The sequence below is a fragment of the Falco peregrinus genome, chromosome 2 (assembly GCF_023634155.1).
Source record: "Falco peregrinus isolate bFalPer1 chromosome 2, bFalPer1.pri, whole genome shotgun sequence".
NCBI lineage: Eukaryota > Metazoa > Chordata > Aves > Falconiformes > Falconidae > Falco > Falco peregrinus.
The window spans coordinates 4,426,642-4,449,322 of NC_073722.1; the positions used below are offsets into that span (position 1 = coordinate 4,426,642).

At 45.2% G+C, this 22,681-nt stretch overlaps 1 protein-coding gene across 7 annotated transcripts in view; it reads left to right on the forward strand.

The window, feature by feature from the left end:
* STOX2 (storkhead box 2) overlaps nt 1-13,511 on the forward strand; it is a 149,190-nt gene extending 135,679 nt beyond the window's left edge. For 5 of the 7 annotated variants that reach the window (XM_055795828.1, XM_005230829.4, XM_055795832.1 and 2 more), the window contains 2 exons: nt 788-3,053; nt 7,674-13,511. In XM_055795828.1, the coding sequence (XP_055651803.1) occupies nt 788-3,053; nt 7,674-7,869 (2,462 nt within the window). In that variant the 3' untranslated portion in view covers nt 7,870-13,511. Of the gene's footprint in view, nt 1-787; nt 6,392-6,455; nt 6,585-7,673 lie in introns of those variants that run through there. The other 2 variants (XR_008745784.1, XM_055795829.1) reach the window with 2 other exon arrangements.
* The last annotated feature ends 9,170 nt before the right edge of the window (nt 13,512-22,681 follow it).

The following is a 22,681-nucleotide window of genomic DNA, read 5'->3' on the forward strand; positions in this document are numbered from 1 at the left end:
TGATGCAGTGTCGTCATACTTGTCCCTCTTTCAGTATGTGATACGTGCATTTAGGTAGCGTCCCTCACATCTCACATGGAAGGCAGGCAACTCTGAGAAGCACATTTTTAGGAGCTAAACCTGTAACTTGCAGCATCGTGGAAGAGTCTGTTTGGGCAAGATGAACTATGTCATTGAAGGGGTGTCTTTTTTAGAGCAGCTGATGTAGTTGAAACATGTTTTAACGGGAGAACAAGTCAGTTCAGTCAGGTTTGTGCTAAAGGGGTAGTTTGGGGGCATGCTTTTTTTCTGTGTAGTGTTCTTCTGTGGAAAAACAACTTAGGCATGCAAAGTGACAAATAACCACTGTTTTATACATGACGGGGCATTATAAGAAATAGTTCTGGTGAACTGGGATGTAAATATTTGGTTGGAAGAAGAATAAAAGTGAAATGTTTCCCCTGACACCCTTTGATTTCCAGTGATTTCATCTTGTAGCTTAAGGTCACCTGTGCAACAGAAGTGACGAGAAGTTCCTTTTTCTTCTTCTTTTTTCCTTCCTTTTTTTTTTAACACTCCATTAATGGCCTCCTTTCTATTTAATTAATAATTGATATATTTGAAGTGTAGGAGATAAGTGGAAAAACAAACAGACAAGAGAATGCCTAACAAAGTGCTTTACTGGAGTTGTTTGTTCAGCATATTCCGGCTTGCACATTGGAAAAAAGCTTTTTATTGGGGAGGGGGGAACCAGAGGGCCCTGCACGGTTTTATGCACTCCCTGATATGTGTTTCCTGTCATTTCTAGGAGTTCCAACACCCAGTCCAGAAATCCTTCGACATACCTTGAATATGCTTGTACGGGAGAGGAAAATATATCCAACTCCGGATGGTTATTTCATTGTAACCCCGCAAACGTACTTTATAACACCATCTCTCATAAGAACTAACAGTAAATGGTACCATTTGGATGAGAGGATACCTGATAGGTCTCAGTGTACCTCTCCGCAACAAGGAACTATAACTCCCTCCACCTCGGGATGCGTCAGGGACCGAACACTACCCAAAAACCACTGCGACTCCTGCCATTGTTGCAGAGAAGACATGCACAGCATGCATGCATCTACCCTACAGAGGAAATCAGCAAAAGACTGTAAAGACTCATACTGTCCTCCTTCGTTATGTCAGGTCCCACCTACTGAGAAAAGTAAAAGTACTGTCAATTTTTCCTACAAAGCAGAGACGCTCACAAAGCCTAAGGATGTAGAAAAGCAGTCTAAGAAATTTGGACTCAAATTATTCCGATTAAGTTTTAAGAAGGACAAGACAAAACAGTTGGCAAATTTCTCTGCCCAGTTTCCTCCAGAGGAGTGGCCGCTAAGGGACGAGGACACCCCTACCACTATACCTAGAGAGGTAGAAATGGAGATTATCAGGCGCATTAACCCAGACTTGACTGTGGAAAATGTCATGAGGCACACTGCACTAATGAAGAAACTTGAAGAAGAAAAAGCTCAACGAAGCAAAGCAGGATCTTCAGCTCACCACAGTGGACGAAGTAAAAAGAGCAGGAATCACAGAAAGTCTCATGGGAAGTCGAGGTCACACAGCAAGACTCGGGTGTCCAAAGGAGACCCATCAGATGGCTCTCATTTGGATATACCTGCTGAAAGGGAGTATGAGTTCTATGATCCCTTGACTCGATCCCCACGGGAAGGCTGTTTTATAATAGAACACAAGGGAGATAATTTTATCATGCACAGCAATCCTAACATGATTGAATCTCACTTTCCAATGACACCTGAGTGGGATGTGTCTGGTGAGCTGGCCAAAAGAAGAACTGAAATGCCTTTCCCTGAACCTTCCAGGGGAAGCTCCCACTCCAAGGTCCATCGGAGCCACAGCCATACACAGGACAGAAGATCGAGGAATGAGCGGTCCAGTAAGGCTAAAGAAAGGTCTAGATCCATGGATAACTCCAAGGGACCTCTGGGCTCGGCTGCTCTAGGCACACCTGAAGATATTGGTGAAGGCTGTAGCCCAGATGACCAAACAACTAGCCAAACTTACATTGACGATAGTACCTTAAGGCCATCTCAGTCGCTCAGTCATCAAAGGGCTCTGATTTCATCTGCAAGCTACAAAGAGACTTGCATCCCTGAAATAGCTAGTGGCACTGTAGAAACCCCCAGTTCTTGTAGCCTGTTGGAGCAAAGCAAGCCTACAGAGAATTTGCCATCGTATAGCGAGCTCAACTCCTGCACAGCAAAATCTGCAGTCGATGACTATTTTCAGTGCAACACATCCAGTGAGACTGTGCTTACTGCTCCATCGCCACTGGGAAAGAATAAAGAGGATCATGATACGCTGACGGGGACAGATGGGCTCAAAAAAATGACTCCCACAGAAAGACAGTCTCAACATATCGCTAGGGAGCCTGGGGTGCACAAAGAGGAGTCCCCAAAGGGCCCAAGCAGCGGTTCAGCGGTTGCTGGCCAAACTCCAGAGGTGATTGCAAATGGGCGGCTGGTTCAACACCATAGCACTGAATCAAGCAGCCTTGATAAAAGGAAAGAAATATTTAGCAAGGATACGCTCTTTAAACCTCTGCACAACACTCTTTCGGTGAATAGTTACCATAAGTCTAGCACACCCCTGCTAAAGCCCCATCAGAAGCCCCCCTCTGACACCTTGCCAGTCAGATGTGAGAAACTTGAGCAAGCGATGGTAACCTCAGTCGCACAAGTCATGCCTGTTTCGCAGAGACAGCAAGAGACAACTGGGAACCAGGAGGCCTCCTTTGACTACTACAACGTGTCTGATGATGATGACTCAGAGGAAGGAACCAACAAAAACGCTGAGGAAGAAAAGAACAGGGATGATGTTGGCACGATGCAGTGGCTCCTAGAGAGAGAAAAGGAGAGGGATCTACAGCGAAAGTTTGAGAAGAATCTTACTCTTCTCACCCCAAAGGAGACAGAAAGTAGTAACAACCAGAGAGCCACCCACTCGGCCCGCCTGGACAGCATGGACAGCAGCAGCATTACTGTGGACAGCGGGTTCAACTCTCCACGGTAGGACTGTCACATTCATTGCAGCTTTACAGACTAGAAAGTTCCGTTTATAGCTCTGTGTGTGTGTGATATTGGTGACAGAACGTAGGGCTGTATTAAACAATTTCACACGTTTTCAGACTGTTTTCTACAGCTCTGGAATCTGCTATTCAGATGTGGGGGCTTCCTACCATACCATGAGCAACCAATGACCATTTGCGGCATTGACTCTGTATTAGTTCTTTTTCTGTTTGCTGAAAACATCCCTGTATCCTTTTTTTTTTCTTTTTTTTTCTGTGTTAAACGTACGTTTGCCTTTAGAGTAGAAGGGATGAGCACCTGCATACTCCCCCCCTCCCCTTCCCTTTCCCTCTAAGATATCATCAAGACTAATTGGAAGACTAGACATGACTAGGTGGCATAATCTTTGGCTCAGACAAAAAAAAAGTCAAAATATGATGATTGTTTTGGGGTTGGGCTTTTTTGTCTGTTTTCTTCAAAAATTCTGGAAGTGTATCTATCACCATTCCAAACTGGTGAGACTGGGACAGCCTCTCCCCCTGCAAGGCTGAAAGTGCTCAGGATGTTTGAACTTCAGAAGTGACCCAGCGCTGCATCAGCAGAGAGAGGAGTGCCTGGCCTCAGATACTTGGGAAAAGAGTCCAGATATCTGCGTGTGGTGGTGCTGGTTAGTCATTTCTGTTCCAGGGGTCTCAGACACCGTGGAAGTCTCGGTGTGCTAGGAGTCTTGCAGGCGTAGGGAGGACAGAGTTGCTGGTGTGTTCCCTGTCCTGGGGAGTTCACAACCTTAATTCCGGGTTAAGAACCCTTCACTCGAGCCACCTTCTTTCTCCCTCTGACCTTTGGCAGTCCTAGATCCCTGCTGGAATGGAGCTTGACTGGTTTTGTTTGCCCTGGATAGCAACCCATCAGAGTTCAGAACAATGACTCTTAAGAACACAGAAATAATTTACAATAGTAGTTCTCTTATAGTGTCTTACTTAAGTTTAAATTATTTATTGCCTGTGTTTAAAAATAAAACCTCCAAGACTGGATTTGTATTAGGTGAAAGAAAATGGGATTTGGTTTTTTTTTTATTGGTGGTGTGTCGTCATTTCCCTGTGCCCCCCTCAAGCCCTCGCCCCATAAAAGGTGTTCTTATTCCTCACAATTACTTATTTTTCTTTTCAAATATGTAGCAAAGGCTCTCAGGAAGGCATGTGAAGGATTTCCTGCTCTTACACAGGACTAAATTTCATTTTCAGTTAAAGTCATGTCACTCGAATAAATTCCTTTGGATTTGATGGCTACTCCCACTTGATGTCAATGACAAAGCAGCAGTTACTGGGCCTGCTGCAGCGTGCAGTGATTATCAAACTAGAGCAAGCTTTTAACATATGTGTAATTTTTCTGGATAAAATATTTGAAAAATAATTTGAGTGAATTACACCATTTACACCGAGTCCAGCATAAAAAAGAAACCTAAAAAGGTTTTGAATTTGTTCCTGTTATTGATTGTTCTGCAGATGCTTGGCATTTTTCTTGCACACAGATGTTGTAAGAGGCTACTTGCGCTGTCCTTTTTAAAATGTATTTTCTTTTAGTTGAAGTGCTATACTTGCAGTCAGTTTTTGTGGGGGAGCATACGGTAGTGCTTGCTTCTTGCTCAGCCTGTCTTACTCCACAGCGTGCATTTCACCTCCAGGATAGGATGTCAACAGGATAAAAATCAGTTCTTGGACTGCTTGTATGCCAGCTGCATATCAAGCTTGCGTTTCTGGTTAATGCAAAGGCAGACATTTCCTCTCCTAATTATTTACAGAAAAGCTAAAATTTCTGTTGATGTTAATCTTAAACTTGGCTAGCAAGAGGACACAACATGGCAAGCATACTGGATTTAGTGCTGCTATACCACTTTATTTAGATCAAAAAGGAAACAGATAAGCAGCTTTTAATAATGATTGTGTTCCATACATCCCTTTTTTATTATTTTACTGTTTACTTATTAAGAAACGTCTGGGGTTTGGGAAGGCCACATAAAGTAAGCTTTTTAAAAAAAAATAATCAACATTCTGTAGGGTTTTCTTGTGTATTTGTTTTATAAGACCAGTATATAGTCTGTATATTTCAAAGGCGCTTTCACAAGCTTTGCATCAAGATGATTAAATTGGATGCTTTTGCTGAGTTTTGGTCACTCCTTGGTATAAGTCTATAAAAATAAATTGAGCTGAGGGTGAATTCAGCCCTTTGGCTGTAATTACCATGCTGTTATTACTTTCCTACCTTATAATGAAAAATGTACTCCCCAGCCCTTTTCCAGGAAATACAAAAAGGCCATCCAGCATCCATCTGGTAAGATTCACCTAGATCTGACAGTGTCCGTTAGCAGATGCCTGGGGAAGAATGTAAGAGCAGGATGTGCATGTAGTGATAGTTCTCAGGTATATTCTTCTAGCCTCCGCTGATGGTGTAACTCTCGACTTCCTGAGGTGTGGTAGTATCTTTTTATTTAAACTGAAGTGTGCAGTGTTGCTTGGGGAATCAAAATTACCTGTTCCACACTGTGAAAGAAGTATATTTCTAAAGTGTGACAAGGGGCATTTAGAAAATAAAAAAACAGGACGTAGTTAAAAAGATTTGCAATGGTCATTTACCAAAAGCTTATTGTGTGCAAAATTCGTGAACACATCACCATTGAGAAAACAGCCTCACAGTATTTTGTTCTTTGCTTTTATGCAAGTTGTATATAGCAGATGTTAGCTGTCAACAGTAATTTTATTCCTTTATTTTTAAAGCTTATATAATACTGCTGCTCTTTTGTCACCTAAAGAAAAGGCTAATTTTGGCATTATGCTGCATGGAAAATTCTCACTGCAGTCTTTGTGTATACGTGTTGCAATGGTCAGTTTGTAATATCAGAATTGAAAATGTTTGAAGATCTGGAATTGGTGGTCCCATAAAGAATGATACAATACTGAACGATCTCTAAAAAGCAAAGGTTGCATCTATTTTTGTTAAAGAGCAGAGGGAGAGGAATCAAAAAGAAAAGAGCAACAGAAGTGCCCTGTGCAGCATTGCAGCTTACAGAGATCTCTTACTATGTGTGTCACCCGTCGTAGCTGTTCGGAACTATTGACAATAAAGCAATAGTTGGCAGAAGATGGTCAGTGCCATTTTGATCAATTTAAAAGATCTGTGGGAGCTCTAAAAGCATCATTGGTTTTCCAGATTCAGTCAGGTTAAGATGATTTAAATCAGCCCTACGACTAAACAAGGTGTTTCTTCCTTCCCCTGTGCCATGCAGTGACACATTTCTCCCCTGCCACGTCCAAAGCTGTGCATTCCTACTCTTCCCCTGATGCTAGCACTAATCTTTTTTGTTTGTTTGTTTGTTTGTTTGTATTTTTGGTTTTTTTTTCATAGGGCTAGTATTTAACTGAGAGCGATCCCTGATCTGGCTGGCTGCAAGGCTCAGCGTTAGGGAAGCAGCAGGAACATGTGGCAGGGTCAGGTCCACACAAGGCAGGCAAGAGCTGCCCCTTTCAGTAGCAGGTAAATTTAGGTTGACTTTAAACTGACGGTGAAACTCTCTCATTAGTATCTTTGTTTCTAGTGCTTATTTAACAAACCCATTCAGTCCTCTAAACGTACTCTGTAAACATCTCCATAGCAAGTGGTGATGTCATTCTGCAAAGCAGCAGAGATACAGGTGAAGGATACATAACCAGCGGCCACATGGCTATTTGAAAACCAGATCTCTCTCTGCACGGGAACACCTTATTTGGAGATCAAAAGTTTTTAAAATTGAAAAGCAAACAAAAACAGTAGTAGTGGTAAATCTAGCCTTAGCATATCTTGGCTGAGGTTTAAAGAACTGTAGACTAAAATACAGGCTTTTCTGCGTTTATAATGAGATGTACCATTAAAAGGCTTTAGTCCTTAAAAGTGCTAAGTGTCCTGTCACTCCCGCGGATAAACCCTGTTAGAACTAAAGGAATATTGTCCGTTTTGTGAATGAAATAGCAGCACTAGTTGTTTAGGGCGTGATCACAGACCAGGCAGTTGAGATTTCTCAGCGTCTTGTAGGTTGCAGTTGTCTCGGCTGCAAAGCAAAACTGAAGTGTTGTGCTTAGAAACACTGTGGGTTTAATGTAAAGGAGCATTTTTTGTTGATATTTTGTGTACGAAGACATAGGTAGAACAGGAGACAACAGGGGAAGCTGTGTTACATGATTGCTGTCCTAGCTCTGCCTAGTTACAGAGCTGATTTGATGAACTTACTTCATGCAAAAAGGCACCAGTCAGGAAAGAAAATCGCCATGTTCCATGTGCAAGATGGAAGCTATTTCCTCGGTTGAAAAATCCAGATGCTTAATACTGGTTCAGCTTACAGTTTGTGTGACAGCTTCAGCTCTGCTTAGTGCTATACCTGTGTTACAGTATGGTGACTGCTGAGTACCTCTGGAACCCGTTTTGGAGGAGTGTATGCGTACCATCAAAATGAGATGGTTCATTGAGGTGACATTCCCTACAAACACAGGAAGCCTGTTATAAAACACTCTATTCTCCTTTCCTGTCTGGTCAATAGATATATGGGCATGTCATATATGAGTGTGTATATATATTTCTTTTCCGTTCTAGTACTCGTGAGAGCCTGGCATCCAACACTTCAAGTATTGTTGAAAGCAACAGGCGTCAGAACCCTGCTCTGAGCCCTGCACATGGTGGCGCAGGCCCAACATTCAACTTCCGAGCCACTGCAGACCCACCAACAAGTGAAGCTGAGAAACTGCAGAAACCTGCTAACTGCCTGCAAGCTTCTGTCACTAGTGTCTGACAGCCGTCCTGCCTCAGATCTTCTGTCTCATCCTATACAGCAAAGTTTACGACACTGGGACTGACGTTTACATCTTTGGGGAAAAACAGAAAAAGCATCTCAACCACAGTTTTAGTGTATACTTAAACTGTGCTGCTATATAGACTAGGGGCAACAAAGAAATCTTTATTTCAAGGTATTGCTTTTCACATTTGCGGCTCTGTAGCAACAGAATAGCAGTAGGGATAATATGTACACTTTTTGCTTCACTTAATTGTAACTGAGCACATATATGAAAGTCTAGACACTGTAAGTGTAATCTGCATTTTCAATGTCCATGCAGTTGCCAACTTCATTTTAAAAAAATGCCACAGATGTGTGATGCCCCTGGTCAGAGGCTAAACTCTGCTGCAGAGTTGATCGTTTTTTACTTCAAAAACTGAGCCACTGCTGAAAGTAACCAGCCAGGATCACCATGAGGAAAAACAATGCCAAACATGACAAGTGATGACCTCAGCTCTATCTGTGAATTATTAGTACGAATCAGTCATTTTCACTGTGCGTTTTTGTGACACAATTTTGCAAATACCCGTTTAAGTGAGTAAAAAGAGGTTTGGGTTTTGGTTTGGTTTGGTTTTGTCTAAGAGTGGAGGGTGGGGAAGGGAGGTGGCTTTCTCCTCTTGTGTTTCAAAAGTATGAGAGATGTTTACTTACTGAGACTTGCTAATTGACCTTCCGTAGTCACAAATAAGGAGGTGGGCCTTTGCGTAGAGGGGGGAGTGGGGAGGGAAGGGAAAGTTATAACTGTCATGGAGCCACAACTTGGAGTGACACAAAATATAACAAATGTCTTCAGTATAAATCAAGTATTTACAAAAGATTATCTAATTCTTGTGTCACTTCTGGTATTGCAACTTGCCGTTAATATAGGAATCAGGATAACTAATTTCTTGGAACAAAAATATTCTTTATGATATAGGTGACAAGTATGGCCTGAAGAATTGATTTCTTTCTAGTGGAAGGACATAAATCTATTTTATGTAGCTTATTAAATAGAGTGCCTAAATTAGGCTATTAAAAATAGCATACATTGTAGTGATTATCAGAGAACAAAATTTAGAGAATTATAAACTTCTGGCCTTTTTATTCAGTGGATGTTACTGGCAATTTAGCACGTTATGGACATGTCTAGTTTCTAGAAATTAAATGTGTCCACATGGTTGGCAGTAGAAATCTGAATTCTGTAGGTATGGTATATCCTAATTGCTCTCCCCTAAACTGTTACTCCAAAGTAATTAGTGCCGTGCTAATTACTGCAGAGTAACTTCTAAGGATAGTTAAACTCCAAGAGTAATGTTTAGGTATAGGGTCACATTCTGCTCTGTTACTCATGCAGCCTGGTAGTGCAACAAACTGACTACAAATCTAACACTTTTTTTTTTACTTTTTTTTTTTTCTTTACATCAGAACAGACAAATTGGTGGAAGAATAATAAAGATGCTAAAATGTTCAACAGCCCAAATTGTTGCATAGAAAAGGGACGTTTACATTGTCTAGCTCTTGTAGTACACAGGTATGAAACCCAACTGTACATATTAAAAACCAGTAGTTTCATCAGGTTCTGGTGACATGTGTTACTCTGTACACAAAGTCATTTGAGCTTCACTCGTGTTCTTTATTGTCATCAGAAGTCTTTACTGAAGATTAAGCCTTATGTTACACAGTTGGTTATAGTTCATTTACTTACAAAACAGCTTTCTAACTCTAGACACAATCAGTTTGCAGTTCTGTCAAGAACCCAGTCAATGCACGGGTCTGTTTTCCTTGGTTTCAGTGTATAATTTCCATTTCATAGGAGCAATAAGACCTTTCAGTGCACATAAAGGAAATTATTGTGCTTTTGGTTGGTTATCAAAGTCACTTGGCCTTTAGCCTTCTGCCTTATCATACCCTCCAAGATGTGCTCTAATTACCATATAATGCTTTGCATGATGCATCTTCTTATTCAGTATGTAACTCCAGCCATACTTATTCCATGCGAACTGTAGAGTCAGAGTTTTTGTGGGGAATTGTCATATACTATGCAGTGGCTGACTGTGATTTTGTTTCTGAGATGAGCTCTGACATCAGTAGTATGTATCAATTCAGTAAATAAAAATGTCAAAATGATGAAAAAAATTACAGTGATGATCTGAAGTACTAACAGCAGTATTAAAATGTGAACAGCAAAAACAAATTTCACCTTTGGGGGAAGTATTTGTTTGTCATAAACTAATCAGAATTTATGCAGGCAGCTGGTTGTACAGAAGACATAATTCCAACGAAATACGATAGTATATATCTACAAACTGTATAGTATGTTATTTCCTAAAGTTCCCAGAGACCAGCAGACAACATAAATGTCATATTAATGTTGACATGGCATTGTACCAATATTAATGTGACTCTTGGAATATGGAATGTAAACAGAAGTTTCAAATAGAAACGTTCTAATGTTGAATTCTTTTTAATTTTTTTTTTCTTTCCTTTTTTTCCTTTTAAAATCAACAATGGAATATAAGGAAATTCCATCTTGAGGTTCTGGTAACAAAACCACGAGAGTGGAGCTTGAGTGCTTTATGTCACCCTAATCCTTTGATGAAATCATAGCCTTGTATTACATGGTTGCTTATCTATCATTCTTCTTCTAATGTATCAATTTAAAGGTTTACAGAGTTAGATTAGGTTGAATCTGTGTTGTGTTCAACTGTAAAGGGTCAACACAAATCTGTCGGCATTTTGCACACTTGATATGTATTATTATAATACAACATGTTACTTTTATGGTAATTTTTTTTACACATATAACTACCTCCATGAATTTGATGAAATGCAGCAACATGAAAAGTGTATTGTACAAAGCAAGGTTAAAAACTTTGAAGCATTAGGTCATGGCGTTCTCTTGTGTGTCAATGCTTGCGTATAAAGTCATCATGTTTCCATTGCCACAATTTCCTTCTACAATATTAACAATCTGGCTTTCAGATGAGTCACTTAAAGACTTTGACAGGGCTGCATGATTGGGATAAAAGTGAAAGGGAGGCTGAAACCTTGCATCCTCTCCCCAGTTACTGCTAAAATTTCTGCCTGGTAGAACTTGAAAAATGTATTTGTAATTTAGCAAATTAGGAACATCTACAGTCTGTGAAATATGATTGACAGTTTGGGGTTTAACAGAAGACACTCTGGGTATTTTCTTGGCAGCCTTCAAATACTTCGGGCCCTATTCTGCCTCCATCTTTGTCAACATATCAGGTCATGGTTTCTCTGAACTGGCAAGGGTGTTAAATCAGCTCTTCCTTTAATGATACGCACTCTGTTCTCTGTGTGCATCTGAAACACTTGCTCCTATAGAAATTACCAACAGCCTTTTAACTGACTTTGCCGGGAGCAGTATTAGGGTCCCTGCTCAAGGTATGTGCCTATTGTTCAAGGAACGTGGGCGAATTTCCAAGAAAAATTAAGCTGGCTTTTGAAAAGTAGCCAGCTGCAACAAGCCACCTTTCAAGAGGGAAGAAGGAAAGAATTTTCCAAAAACCAAAGGAAGAAAGTGGCAGTTGAACCTAAGCAGATCACATTTATATACAAATCCCAATTTATGAACACCTCTTTCAGCAAACCTAGTACCATTATCCTGATGCAAATTAATATACAATCATCAGTTGAGCTAATTTTGCTGTTTTAAAAATTTCAGTTTAAAATTAGTAAGACATCATTAGCCATTTGACTCTTTGCACCACCGTAAAACGTCCGTTGTACGCGAAACGATGTTCACTCGACTTTAAGAAGCAAAATGTATTGGAAAACAAATATTTTAATGAAAACCATGGCCTAAGCGCTTGCCAGCCATAGCTGTTTTTAGAAAAGAGAACAAGCAAACGGGTACTCGGAGGCCGTCATGAACACAGATAATACTTTGCGTTTAAGTCATGCCTTTTTGCCCGAGGGCCTCGGAGCACTCGAGGTGGTACCAGCTGAGCCTCGGGAGCCTGTGAGGTGGGCAGAGTTCCCTGACCCTAGCTGGTGTCCAGGCACATTGGAAAAAACAAAGGCTAAGAGTCTGCAGACTTAATTTATTAACCAGTTGCTTTCGTTACTGGAGTCAGTTTAATAGTTAACCAAAGTGCTTATGGTTTATACTCTGAAGTTATTAGTTTGATGCGTTGGGTTTGAGTAGGAAGGGAAACTACTCTGTGGTCCTGCAGAGACTCTTGGATTAGCAGTGCCAAAACCAACCCAAGTTTTCAGTCATATCAGTACTGCCAGCGATGGTTTTGGAAACCGTTACTTTAATTAAAGATTTGTTTTTCGAATACATTTTGCAGAGCTTTTCCCAATGCAGTCGTTCAAATTCTCGTGCTGAGAAAGCAAATAGCTCTCCCAATCTGGTATCACACCTACAGTTTACAATTCTCTTTGCTCTTCTGAAGAAAACTGTACAGTATTAGAGAGAAAAGTTCTATTTTTTACTAAATTCTTTAAAAAATAAAAAAAGAAGGTATATATCTAAAATGTTCCCCCCAGCATAAGTAAAGTGCATCCTTACTGCATGAGAGGCATGCAGTGGACCCACCGAAAGCCAAGCTGGTGCTAGAAGAAAACGGGACTCTCACGCTTCTTTTATAGCGGCGCTCTAAAAGTCGATTTCAGTTACGCGGGTGTAAATCTGGCGTAACGCCCCTGGTCTCCCGCGGATCTGACGGAGATGGGAACGGGTCGTTCAAACTCCATTGAAGCTCAGTTCTGAGCTGAGGGTTTCCGTGGTCCTCCCCCGCCCCCCACCCCCCCACCCCGAGACACTAAACGCAGAGAAGGAGCAGGAGGCCACAGGCAGGCACCTGGCTCTGGAAGGGCAGCCTGGGTTGATCCCCGGCCAAACGCGCAGCCGCCCGGCCGGGATGCTGGATGCTGACGGCCAGCACCCCTTCCCACCGTGGAAGGGCCGTTTGCCGGGTGGTGGGCTGCCCCCGTGTCGTCTAGCGCTTCGAGCCACCCAAAGGATACCCACCCAGAAGTATGAAAGGGCCCTTGGAGTAATTGGCGCAGATGTTACTTTTATATGTGGAGGAGATTTACGTTTGAAGGGATCATAATTCTGCAGGTAATTTTCCGTGAGTGACTGAATGTGGCTGTTGCATTAGGTTTAAATGAGTTAATAAATGCAAGTGGGACTTACTGTATGTTAGAAGGGAGTTTTGCAGCCAAGACTGCCTTGTATAAATGTGTTTGCACTGAAAAAAAAAAATAAAAAAATTACTTGGTCTCTGGTTGCTGTAAAGGTCATCCAAGATGGATGTTCTGTTTATATTGTATAGTATTTCATATGAAATAATTGCAGTTCATGAAATGTCTTCCCTAACGTTACTGATTTATAACAGCACATTTGTAACATGGTTTTTATTGTGTCAGTGTACCATATTGTAAATGATGATTACTTGTCATGCTTAGTATAATAATTTAAAGGAAAAAAAAGGACAGGGATTTTTGTAAGTCTATATTTGAAAGTCCCTCCATATGGTAATATTGTGTTCATGTTGTTTATGTAGTGCTGTGTGAAATATCCATTTTGGATCGTGTTACTTTTTAAGATATTAAATAACATTTGGTTATATGTTTTAAGTGGATTCTTTGCACCCATCGATGGTCTTTAGAGAAAATACATACATTTCCATTTAACACACTCCCTCTCTCCTTCACTTAGGAAACCTTGCACAGAAAACCAGGAATCTCAGAAAAACAAGGGTCATAACAGCTTGCTGTGTTCGAGTAGGCTTTGTAAAAGGTCTCTGAGCTGTTCTAGCTAAGAGCGCAAAGGAGAAAATTCACCGATTGTGAAACATCCCGGTTTGGACTGGACGTGAAGGTGCTGGCTGCAGGGGGAACGTGAATCCCCGCTGAATGCCTGAGCGCCCAGCTGAGATCCACCTGAGCTCCAGGGAATGAGAAATCCATTAAGAGCATCCTGACGCCAAGAGCAACAGGTGTCAGGTCCCTCTTTTCCTCTCCTCTCCATCCTCAGCAGCCAAAGGAGGACCTGGTGCACACATCCAAGAGAAGGGGCTCTAGCAAGGAGTTTTTTCACATTCTTCATAGAATTACTTTCTTTTTCCATGCTGTGACAGCAGCTGATTGGAAAGGCTGAAGTGGACGATGTAACTTGCAGGTGCCGTTTTCCTGCCCTCTGGCACCACCTGGAAGAAAGTTTTGAGGAGGTTTAGGCTCCAAGAGCTTTGCCAGAGTTTTGACTTGAGAACTACTGTTTGCCAAGGTCGGCTGTGAGTATTTATGACAGAAAAACCACAGCAGCGTCCGTTGGAAGTAGGTGCCGTCATAAGCACCTTGGCTTGTCACCTCTTAGCAGCACATACTAATACCGTGCTGTTCACAGTCCTTGCTGGTTCCCCTTCATCCATCTGCTCCCTTTGGGTGATTCATCTCCTTGAAATTGTGCATTTTGAATTACAGGGAGAAAAAAGGCAAAGCCAGGCAAGCTGTGGTTAGGGCTGTGTGCCAGCACCAATCTAGTGCCTTGCACTGGCAAAGCCACTTTCGGATGGTGGCCAGAATGAGACTTCCAAGGCCTTTTCAGTATTGCTGGAGAAGTCTGCAAGCCCTTCCCTCCTCATGGAGAGCTTTGTTCCTGGTGGTGGGCTTGTATTTTAGGTTATAGATTAGGCTGATAGTTAACCTAGAAAAAAACTACTCTTGTCCAAACCCATCACCCCTTGCACTTTAAAACTTGCTTAGAAACCGGGCTTGAATTCTTTTTATACTTAATTCTGCTGTCAGGTGAACTGAAGATCTGAAGCAAGTGACATCTTTTTGCTGAAACGTGGCCTGTAACATACATGAAACGTCCAGGGCTGCTGCTTGGCTGAACAACTATTCTCTGGCTGTTGGACTGTGCCTTTCTGCTGAGAGCGCTGAGTCAAAACAGCAGATTTTCATCCTTTTGTACCTACAGTTACCTTACATCTATAAGGTGACATTTTTGAAAGTTCTCCCTTCTTGCCAGGCTTTCTCTCCATCAGCCTCTCAGCTGTTTCTTTAGATTCTGTTGTTTTCCTCCCAACATTTTCTATAACGTCCTCCTTCCATTTTATCTTTTTTTCCATCTCAGCATCCCCTCCTTTTTGACATTCATTCTCTTTCAGGTTGGGTTTTTTTCCACGCATTAGTTGCCGTGAAATGGCCTCTGCCCCTTTTCTCACTCTCCCGTCTCAAAATGTCATCCTAATCCTGTAGTGTCTTTTCCCCCTTTTCCATGACTTTCTCTTTTTCGCTCTCCCTGCTCATCAGAAAGACCCCAAGAGGAGAAAGGGTGCTCAGCTGCTTCAGGAGGGGTGCTCCTGTCAGCATTTCCCTTCAAGCCATGCTGTTGCAGGTTTGTGATTTTAAAAAAGTTGAGGAGTGTAAATATGCCCCCACTTTTAGTCCTTCTGTTCTTTTCCTCCTTTTGACAGCTGCTCCTGTTTTTTACTTCTCTCTCTGCTTGGAGGGCTAAAAGAGGAGACCCGAACCCCTGTTCTGGCCCTTTTGTTTGGATTTTTTTGCATCCCTCTCCTCTCATCCCTTTGCTTGTTGCTGGTGAAATCGAACTGGCTGTCTAGGAAGTGCCAAGGAGGGCAAGTGAAGAAGTAGCAGCCTCCAATGCATTCAGACTTTGCAGCGGCTGGTGAGAAAACAAGCTGGAGCCAGTGGCGTCTCCCGTGGGCGCAGGCTTCCCTCGTGCAGCACTGAAAGGGCACTGGTGCCGCACTGGTGCTTTAGCTCCGAGTGGGGCTGTGCTCCGGCCAGGCCTCGCCGAGCTGCAGCCCCCACTGGAGAGCAGTTGGCGCGGGGGGGCTGCACTGCCGGCTGATGAAACTCCTGCGCTGGGGATGCGCTGCAGGAGCACAGCCACAGAATTGCGGCCCTTTTGGGTCCTGTCACCTGGGGGTTCGGAAAATTAAGGACCTAGGCAATTGATTTTGCAGAGCAGCTTATGCATCAAAAGAATTTGAACGCAAACCACATCCCATGACCCATGTACCTGGGGCCTGCCATCACTACGTAGCTGTGGTCTCCACCGTGCCCGCACCGCTATGCACGTGCCACCGGGTAGTGACAGCCAGGAGCAGCCATCAAGGTTGCAAACTAGAGAACTCACAAGTGCAAACCTCAGAGCTGGGAGTGCCTTAGGGTCGTGGGCAGTGACTGGGACGGGGACAGCAGAGAAGGGCATGTGCCACGGCATGATGGCATGCTGCCCCTGTCCCTGCGGCGGGGCCCCCTCCTCCCCCGGCAGTGCTGCTCTACAGCTGGTTGCGAGCCCACCCCAGTCGCCTTGAACCAACCCCCCAGTCTCAGTCCCTCCCTGGCAAGCCGTGGGGCACCAGCCCCTTGCCCCCAGCACGGGGAGGCCGTGGGGGGAGAGGCTCTTCTCTGTCCAGTTCAGCGCTCGTCTCTGGCTCGGGACCAAAGCGGACCTGCCAGAGAAGTCCTATTTAGCATCCAGCTGCCGCAGTTTGATGTGCTTCTGCTGGACGTCAGCTGGTGATGGTTTTCAGATGCTTGTAACCCGGCCAGCCCTAACTCTCACCTAAGGCATGGCCCTGGCAGAGCTGCTCCGTTAAACAGTCACCACTTCTTTCTTTTTTCCTTTCTTTTTTTTTTTTTTTTCACCTAGACAATGCAGTATATTTTTTTTCTTTCCTTTTAAAGGAGTGCTGAGGCACCTTGCCTGAAATTTCCCAGGGAACTCTGGGTTGAGGCAAAGGTCTCGCCGTCAGCCAAAGCGTGTGGCAGAAGCGTGGGTCAGGGGAGCACCGCGAGGAGGAGAGGGGCAGGGGCCGCGTTTGCCGTCCCGGTGCAAGGACACAAAGCCACCCCAGTGCCCAGCCCAAAGGCAAGAGGTGCAGAGCCCACCGAGGGACGCCCATCAAAGCCCAGGCTGCCTGCCTTGTCCCGTGGAGGGGCAGGACACGGCCAGCCCACACAGTAGGAGAGGAAACCCATCAGCTCCTCCGCTCTGCTGTCCCCAAGTAGTCGCCAGCAGACCCTAGAGATTTATGATTCATTCATGACCAAGAAACTTGAGAGTCCTGAGACCTAAGGCAGTCAATCTATTTACTGTTCCTCTTTAAAGGCAGACCCTTCACCTGTTACAGTTTTATTATTACCTATAACCCAGTATGGAGAGACAGGATTTCTCATGCTTCGCTGTTAAAAAGCAGATAACGGTTTCACCAAATCAGAGCTTGTACAGAAAAAAACCAAAATGAGAAACACACTTATTTTTGAAGAGAGAAGTAAAAAAAAAGAAAAACCCCAGAAAACCAAAATCTTGCATGACAAACAGTTTTGAAAACCACTTTCGCTGCATTTAGAACATTCGCCTGGATACAAGTGGACTTTCCTTGAACCAGAAACTAATAAAAGGTTATTGCCTTAAAATATTTAGACCATTGCCGATTTCAGAACTGTTTGTCTTTTTAAAAATGAGCCGCTTGGGATGCTGCTGAGGAGGAAACTGCCTTTTTGACACCAGCTTAGTAGCAGGGCTAACGGATCATCAGGTCCAGCCAGGCGGGACCACCAGCCTCAGCCTCAAGGGCAGAGCGACCGAGTTAGTTCCACGGGTCAGGCTTTTTAGCCTGAGTGTTGCCATTTATTTTTTGGTAAAAAGAAAATAATCTCTGGACTACACTGACATGTAGCGTGTGAATTCTGTGTCTCATGAGTGCTGCCTTGTGCTGTGGCTAATGCAGAACGGTGGTGCAACCCTGGCACGGGTCTCCATGAACAGATGGGGCAGCAGGTGACCAGCTTCTGCCCAGGTTACTTCCAAACTGGAGTCTGCAATTTGAGGGGAAGGGAAGGAAGGTGGATGCTTTTCCCCAGAAGGAGAACAAGGGAACTGGAGTATCGGGGCTTAAAAACTTGAGAGATTTCATTAAAACAAAGAGGAAAACTCAAAAGAGGGCAGGGAAACGTAAGGATGTGTGCACTTTAGTAGCAGGGGAGTCACTGTTGGGACCAGCAGTTTGAGAGGAAAGATGCCAACTCAAGACAGAATTAAAAAGTCTTCACATTACATGGAGGCTGCAGGACTGTGGGCTCCCAAAAACCAGCTGAGGTGGGGAACTACATGTGCCTGCCTTCACAGTTTATACAGATGTAAAATAAAGACCAACCAATACTGGAATATTCTGACATGTGCCTGTGGTAGCGCTGTAGGGACGGGGTGTCCCTGCATGATGCCCAGCCAGGCGCCGGGGTGCTGTGCACCCAGGGGTGCCCCATGCACAGGTGGGGTGGGATCCTGGAAGAAGCCCTGGGGAAAGGAATGGAGAGGGATCCAGGCACAATGGCTCTCCTTACTCCTGCTTAACTCCTGGCCTGAGGAACAACTTGTTATCCTTCATGCTTTATGCTGGAACCAGGCACAGCCTGCAAAACTGGCGAGGTGCTTGGTGCTCCTGGTGGTATTCCCCTCCGCTCAGGCGGTTCCTGAAAACACAAGTCATAATTCCTTGTCTCAACTCATCAGCCTTCCCCCTCCCTGTGTGCACGAGAGGTTTCTGCTCGTGAAGGTTTTCTTCACCCTCAAGGCTCCCACGTTCATCTTGGAATTAAAACCTTCTCCCTTCTTTCCCTCTCTTCCCGTTGTACGTGCAATAACTTGCTGTTTGTTCCCTTGCAAAGGCTGCAGAGCACCTCCAAGTTTAGTTTGCATCCAAAAAACCATCTCCTCTCTCCAGCAGGAGAAGGTCCGTGATGCATCCCAGATGTTTGTAGTCACCAGGCACAACAGGTTACGGGAGGGAGATGGACAAGCCGCAAGCAATTGCTCCTCCTTCTGCCCCTTCTCAGAGGCAGGGAAGTTTTGGTGCTGACTCTATTGACCCCACTGGTATAGGGAACCTTTTAAACGTCACTTGGAGGCATCTGTTTCTAGCTGTGGTTGTCATGGGGAACTGAAAAGAGGATGCAGAACAGTTTCACATCATCGTGTAACATTCATCTTATGTCTTCTCTTTAGTTACCTACTGCCAACTCCAAATTAGCCCATTCCTGTCCCTTGGAGCAGAAGAAGAGCGCTGTCTGGGACCGTCTCTGCCCTGCAGCTGCTGTCTGTGTGCTCAGTACAGCCTCGAGCTGCCTTCGTGGCTCGCTCTGGTTGTCTCCTTTTTCCCACCCTTGCAGGATTTTTGGCAAGGACCGCTTTCTGAGCCTGGGTTTGTTACCGGCCGCCTGGGGCCCTCCTGCCTGGCTGAGGCCCTGGATGCTGAGCCTGTTGTAAGAGAAATTATTCAGTTTTAGGATGGGGGGTGGGGGTGGGGGGTGGGGTGGGGGTGTATGAAAGCTGTTAGACAACCTGTGCTGCGCTGACTACCTATGCCCAGGCACAGAGGTGCGGTGAATGGCTATTTCCCATGGGGAAGCTGCCCACCTGCTGTATTAGTTGGCATTGCTAGCTAGGACGGCACTGTTGGGGCTGTCACTACCCACGCTGGTGACAAACAGCAAGGCTAGTGGGGGGTGAGGGCAGAAAGAGAGCTCTTTTTACGTAGAAAATTTCCCATGCTTCATCAACACCATGCTGGAAATAAGGCCAACGAAAATAAGGTGGGGTTTTTTTTTTCCAGAAAGAAGTGGCTGAAATACTCAGCCTTACAGAGACAGGCAAAGAGCTGAGCAGTTCTTCACTAGAGATTTTTTTTCTTTTTACTTAGAGGTTGAAAGTGGTAAAGACCTCGTCCACCCTGCCGTGCTATCAGCAGCCCCGAATGAGACGCTGTTGTGCTCAGCTCCCCAGAAAGATTATTGTATGCCAGAGCTTAATGTTAGCAAAAGCCATCCTTTCCTATGGACAAGGCGAAAAAAAACCCAAACGAGCCATCTATAGCCATGTGCGTCAAGAGATTTTTCTCTTAAATAGTCCATAGAATTCACAGCGGGAAAGAGATTTGTATCAACAAATGACTTCGGAAGAACAGACTTCGATGAGGCAAATGGAACCAGTTGCCCAGCCTGCACTTTGGCAGAAGGTGATTCCTACGGAATGCTGTGCTGGGATGCCTCCACCTGCGGGGTGCGGGGGGAGGGGCAGGGGAGGGGTAAATGTGGGAGGAACAGCGCGGTGAAATGGTGATGACGGTCATGGTGGCATCCTTTTCCAAACGGGATACGGAGCTCTGGCTTGTACTGGCTTGTTCATAGTTTGTTGTCACGGCACTATTTATAAATCTGCTAACACTTCCTAAGTGGTAAGCCTAATGGCAAATTACAAATCCTTCGTAACTTGACATGTATCTGAATTATTTTATGTATATCCAATGGGAAAAATAACTGTTTTCTTGGCTGATTCAGGACAGTGAATTGATCAGGAACAATGAAGCACTACGTGAAACCTGGCTCGATATTGGGGTGCGCAGGGCAGCAGCTCCTGTGCTTTGAGGGGTCCTTTGCAGGGGCCTCATTTGGAGCCCATCTGTGGCAGGCTCGGGGCAGCTCTCCAGGGCAGCGGGGACATGTGGCTGTCACAGCTCTGCCCATCCGACATGACGAGGCACTTCACCCGCCATGGAGCAACTCCCTTCAGAGAGCAGGTCTTGCTTCATTCGCCTCAGCTCCTACTTCATTCCTCCATCCTCCTCCTTTGTATTCATTTCTTAAGCTGCTCTAGCTGTCACATCTGCACACTTACCAGCTGCTTTCCCCATTTTTAATTGCCCTCAGAGGGCTTCTTCAAGTGCCACACCTGCTTTTGTTTGGGCCTTAATTTGTCACTGTCCAAACTGGAGCAGCAAGCATTTGAAATTCAGCCTCTACGACTGTGTTGTATTTCTTCAAATGCGTGATTAATTGCTGGGCCTTTACAGACTGCATTCAGCTATTTCCGCATAAAGCAGTGTCTGACTTTTGCTGGAAAGCTCCCTGCATCATGGATATTAAATATCTTCTTGTCAGTGGGACTCGGGTTTGCTCATCCCGTTTGTTCTTGCAGAAGGAGGCTGTATGAAATGCAAAGAAAGCTCGGGGCTTTCTCAAGTTTATTCTGTTTAGAGGGGAAACAAAAGTTATTTTTCCTTGTAAAAACTGGTTTTATAAGGGAACACTTGAGATGAGCGCAGGAGGGAATGTTCCAGATCATCCCCTCCAGCCCCTGCAGCACTGTAAACAAGCAAGTTGTGTAATGCAGCTCATGCGCTGCTTGAAATCCACCTTAAAAAATATTAAGCTTTTTTTTGTCCTCCTTAACAGCTGCTATGGGAAGGCTTTACACCCTTATTTTTAAGCCCGAAGTGATTTTCCCATTATACCCATGCTCAGAGAAGCCCTCCACGGCGGGCCAAGGGGTGCTTTCCCTCTTGACAGCATCTTCTCAGCTGAGATGCGTGCAAGGTGTGGGATGTGACCAGCCAGGGTTGCCCGTCTCCCACCCCCAGGATCCTCGGGGACACTCGGTGAGCTGCAATCTGAAAACTACTCTGGCAAACACAGCAAGCAAGTCTTGCCCTCAAAAGCCCCACCAACATGGGGAAGACATGGAAGGAGTAGCAAGGGAGAGATTTCCAGATGGATGGATACGTAGGCAGGCAAATAAGCGCTTTTAAAAAATTCATTTTGAATTTTCCAGAGCCTGCTGCTGCCCAGGGGTCATGCAGAGGGTGGGGGGTCCCTCTCAGAAATGAGAAGCAGGGCCTTCCTGAGACACTGTGCACGGCCACAGCCTGCAGGGGCAAAACTAACCTGAGCAGGGGAGCACGAAACAGCGATGGCCGGCACGCTGCTTGGTTCAGTACCATAGGATGAGCAGCAGGTCGGACGGCTGGAGAAAGGCTGAAACCGCCCCTTATAGGCATGTTGCTTGGTTATATACATTCACGTGGCTGGGAGCCCTTGCCCAGCAGCAGCCTGGAGGAAGCAGCAGGTTGACCAGGTGCTTGGCAGAGGTGGCTACTGGTCCCCCGCAAGCCCTGCCTGCGCTCCGCAGCCTCTGCCACAGCCGGTGCCACCTCAGCATCCCTTTTTCTAACCAGCAAGGAAGCAACGCCAGTGTCTCCGGCCAGTTTTGAGGCTTCATTTGCACCAAGCGATATATGTAAGTGCTGAGTAATGCTTGAATGTATTAGTAGTTTCTGGAGAACATCAGAAGGTTGCTCGAGAGCTGTCAGTGCCCACTTCTGCAGTCAGGGAAAACTGGCTATGGGGGAGATGCCCACGTGGTCCCAGCGGAGGATGCTGATGCCCGGGGGCTGCCTGCAGCCCCTCAGCGCAACTCCCGCACATGTGCTGGTGCCCCTCGCTTCTGAAACCCGCTACAGTCCTGATGGGAGGAAGGAAACGAGCTCCCCGGAGCTCAGCTGAGCCCCGATCGGTGCTGGTGCAAGAAGCGGGCGCCACATCTCCCCCACCTCACTGTTCCCTTGCTGTCTTTTATTGCTTTAATCAGACCCCCCCTGAGCTGAGAAGGCTCAGAGCCCTCCTGGGCAGCACGGCTGGGCCAGCCTGGAGCCAAGGGAGAGCGACTCGGGGGGCAAGGGGCTGCATCGCCCACCTCTGCCGCCCTCTGCTCCCCCCTGCACGTACCGGTTTTGCTTCCCACTATCGGGATCAGGCTTTAATATCAACCAAAGCGGCTCTAGGTGCAGCCCCACGGCCTCTCCCTTTGGAATGATGATACCCAGCTGATTCCTGCCAGGATCACCAAGGGCCACCCCACCAGCCAGCTCTCCTGGTGAACGGAGGTGGGGGGGGCTCGCTGGGGAACTGCACGGAGGCACCAGGTTTGTGGGGCTTCGCTGCT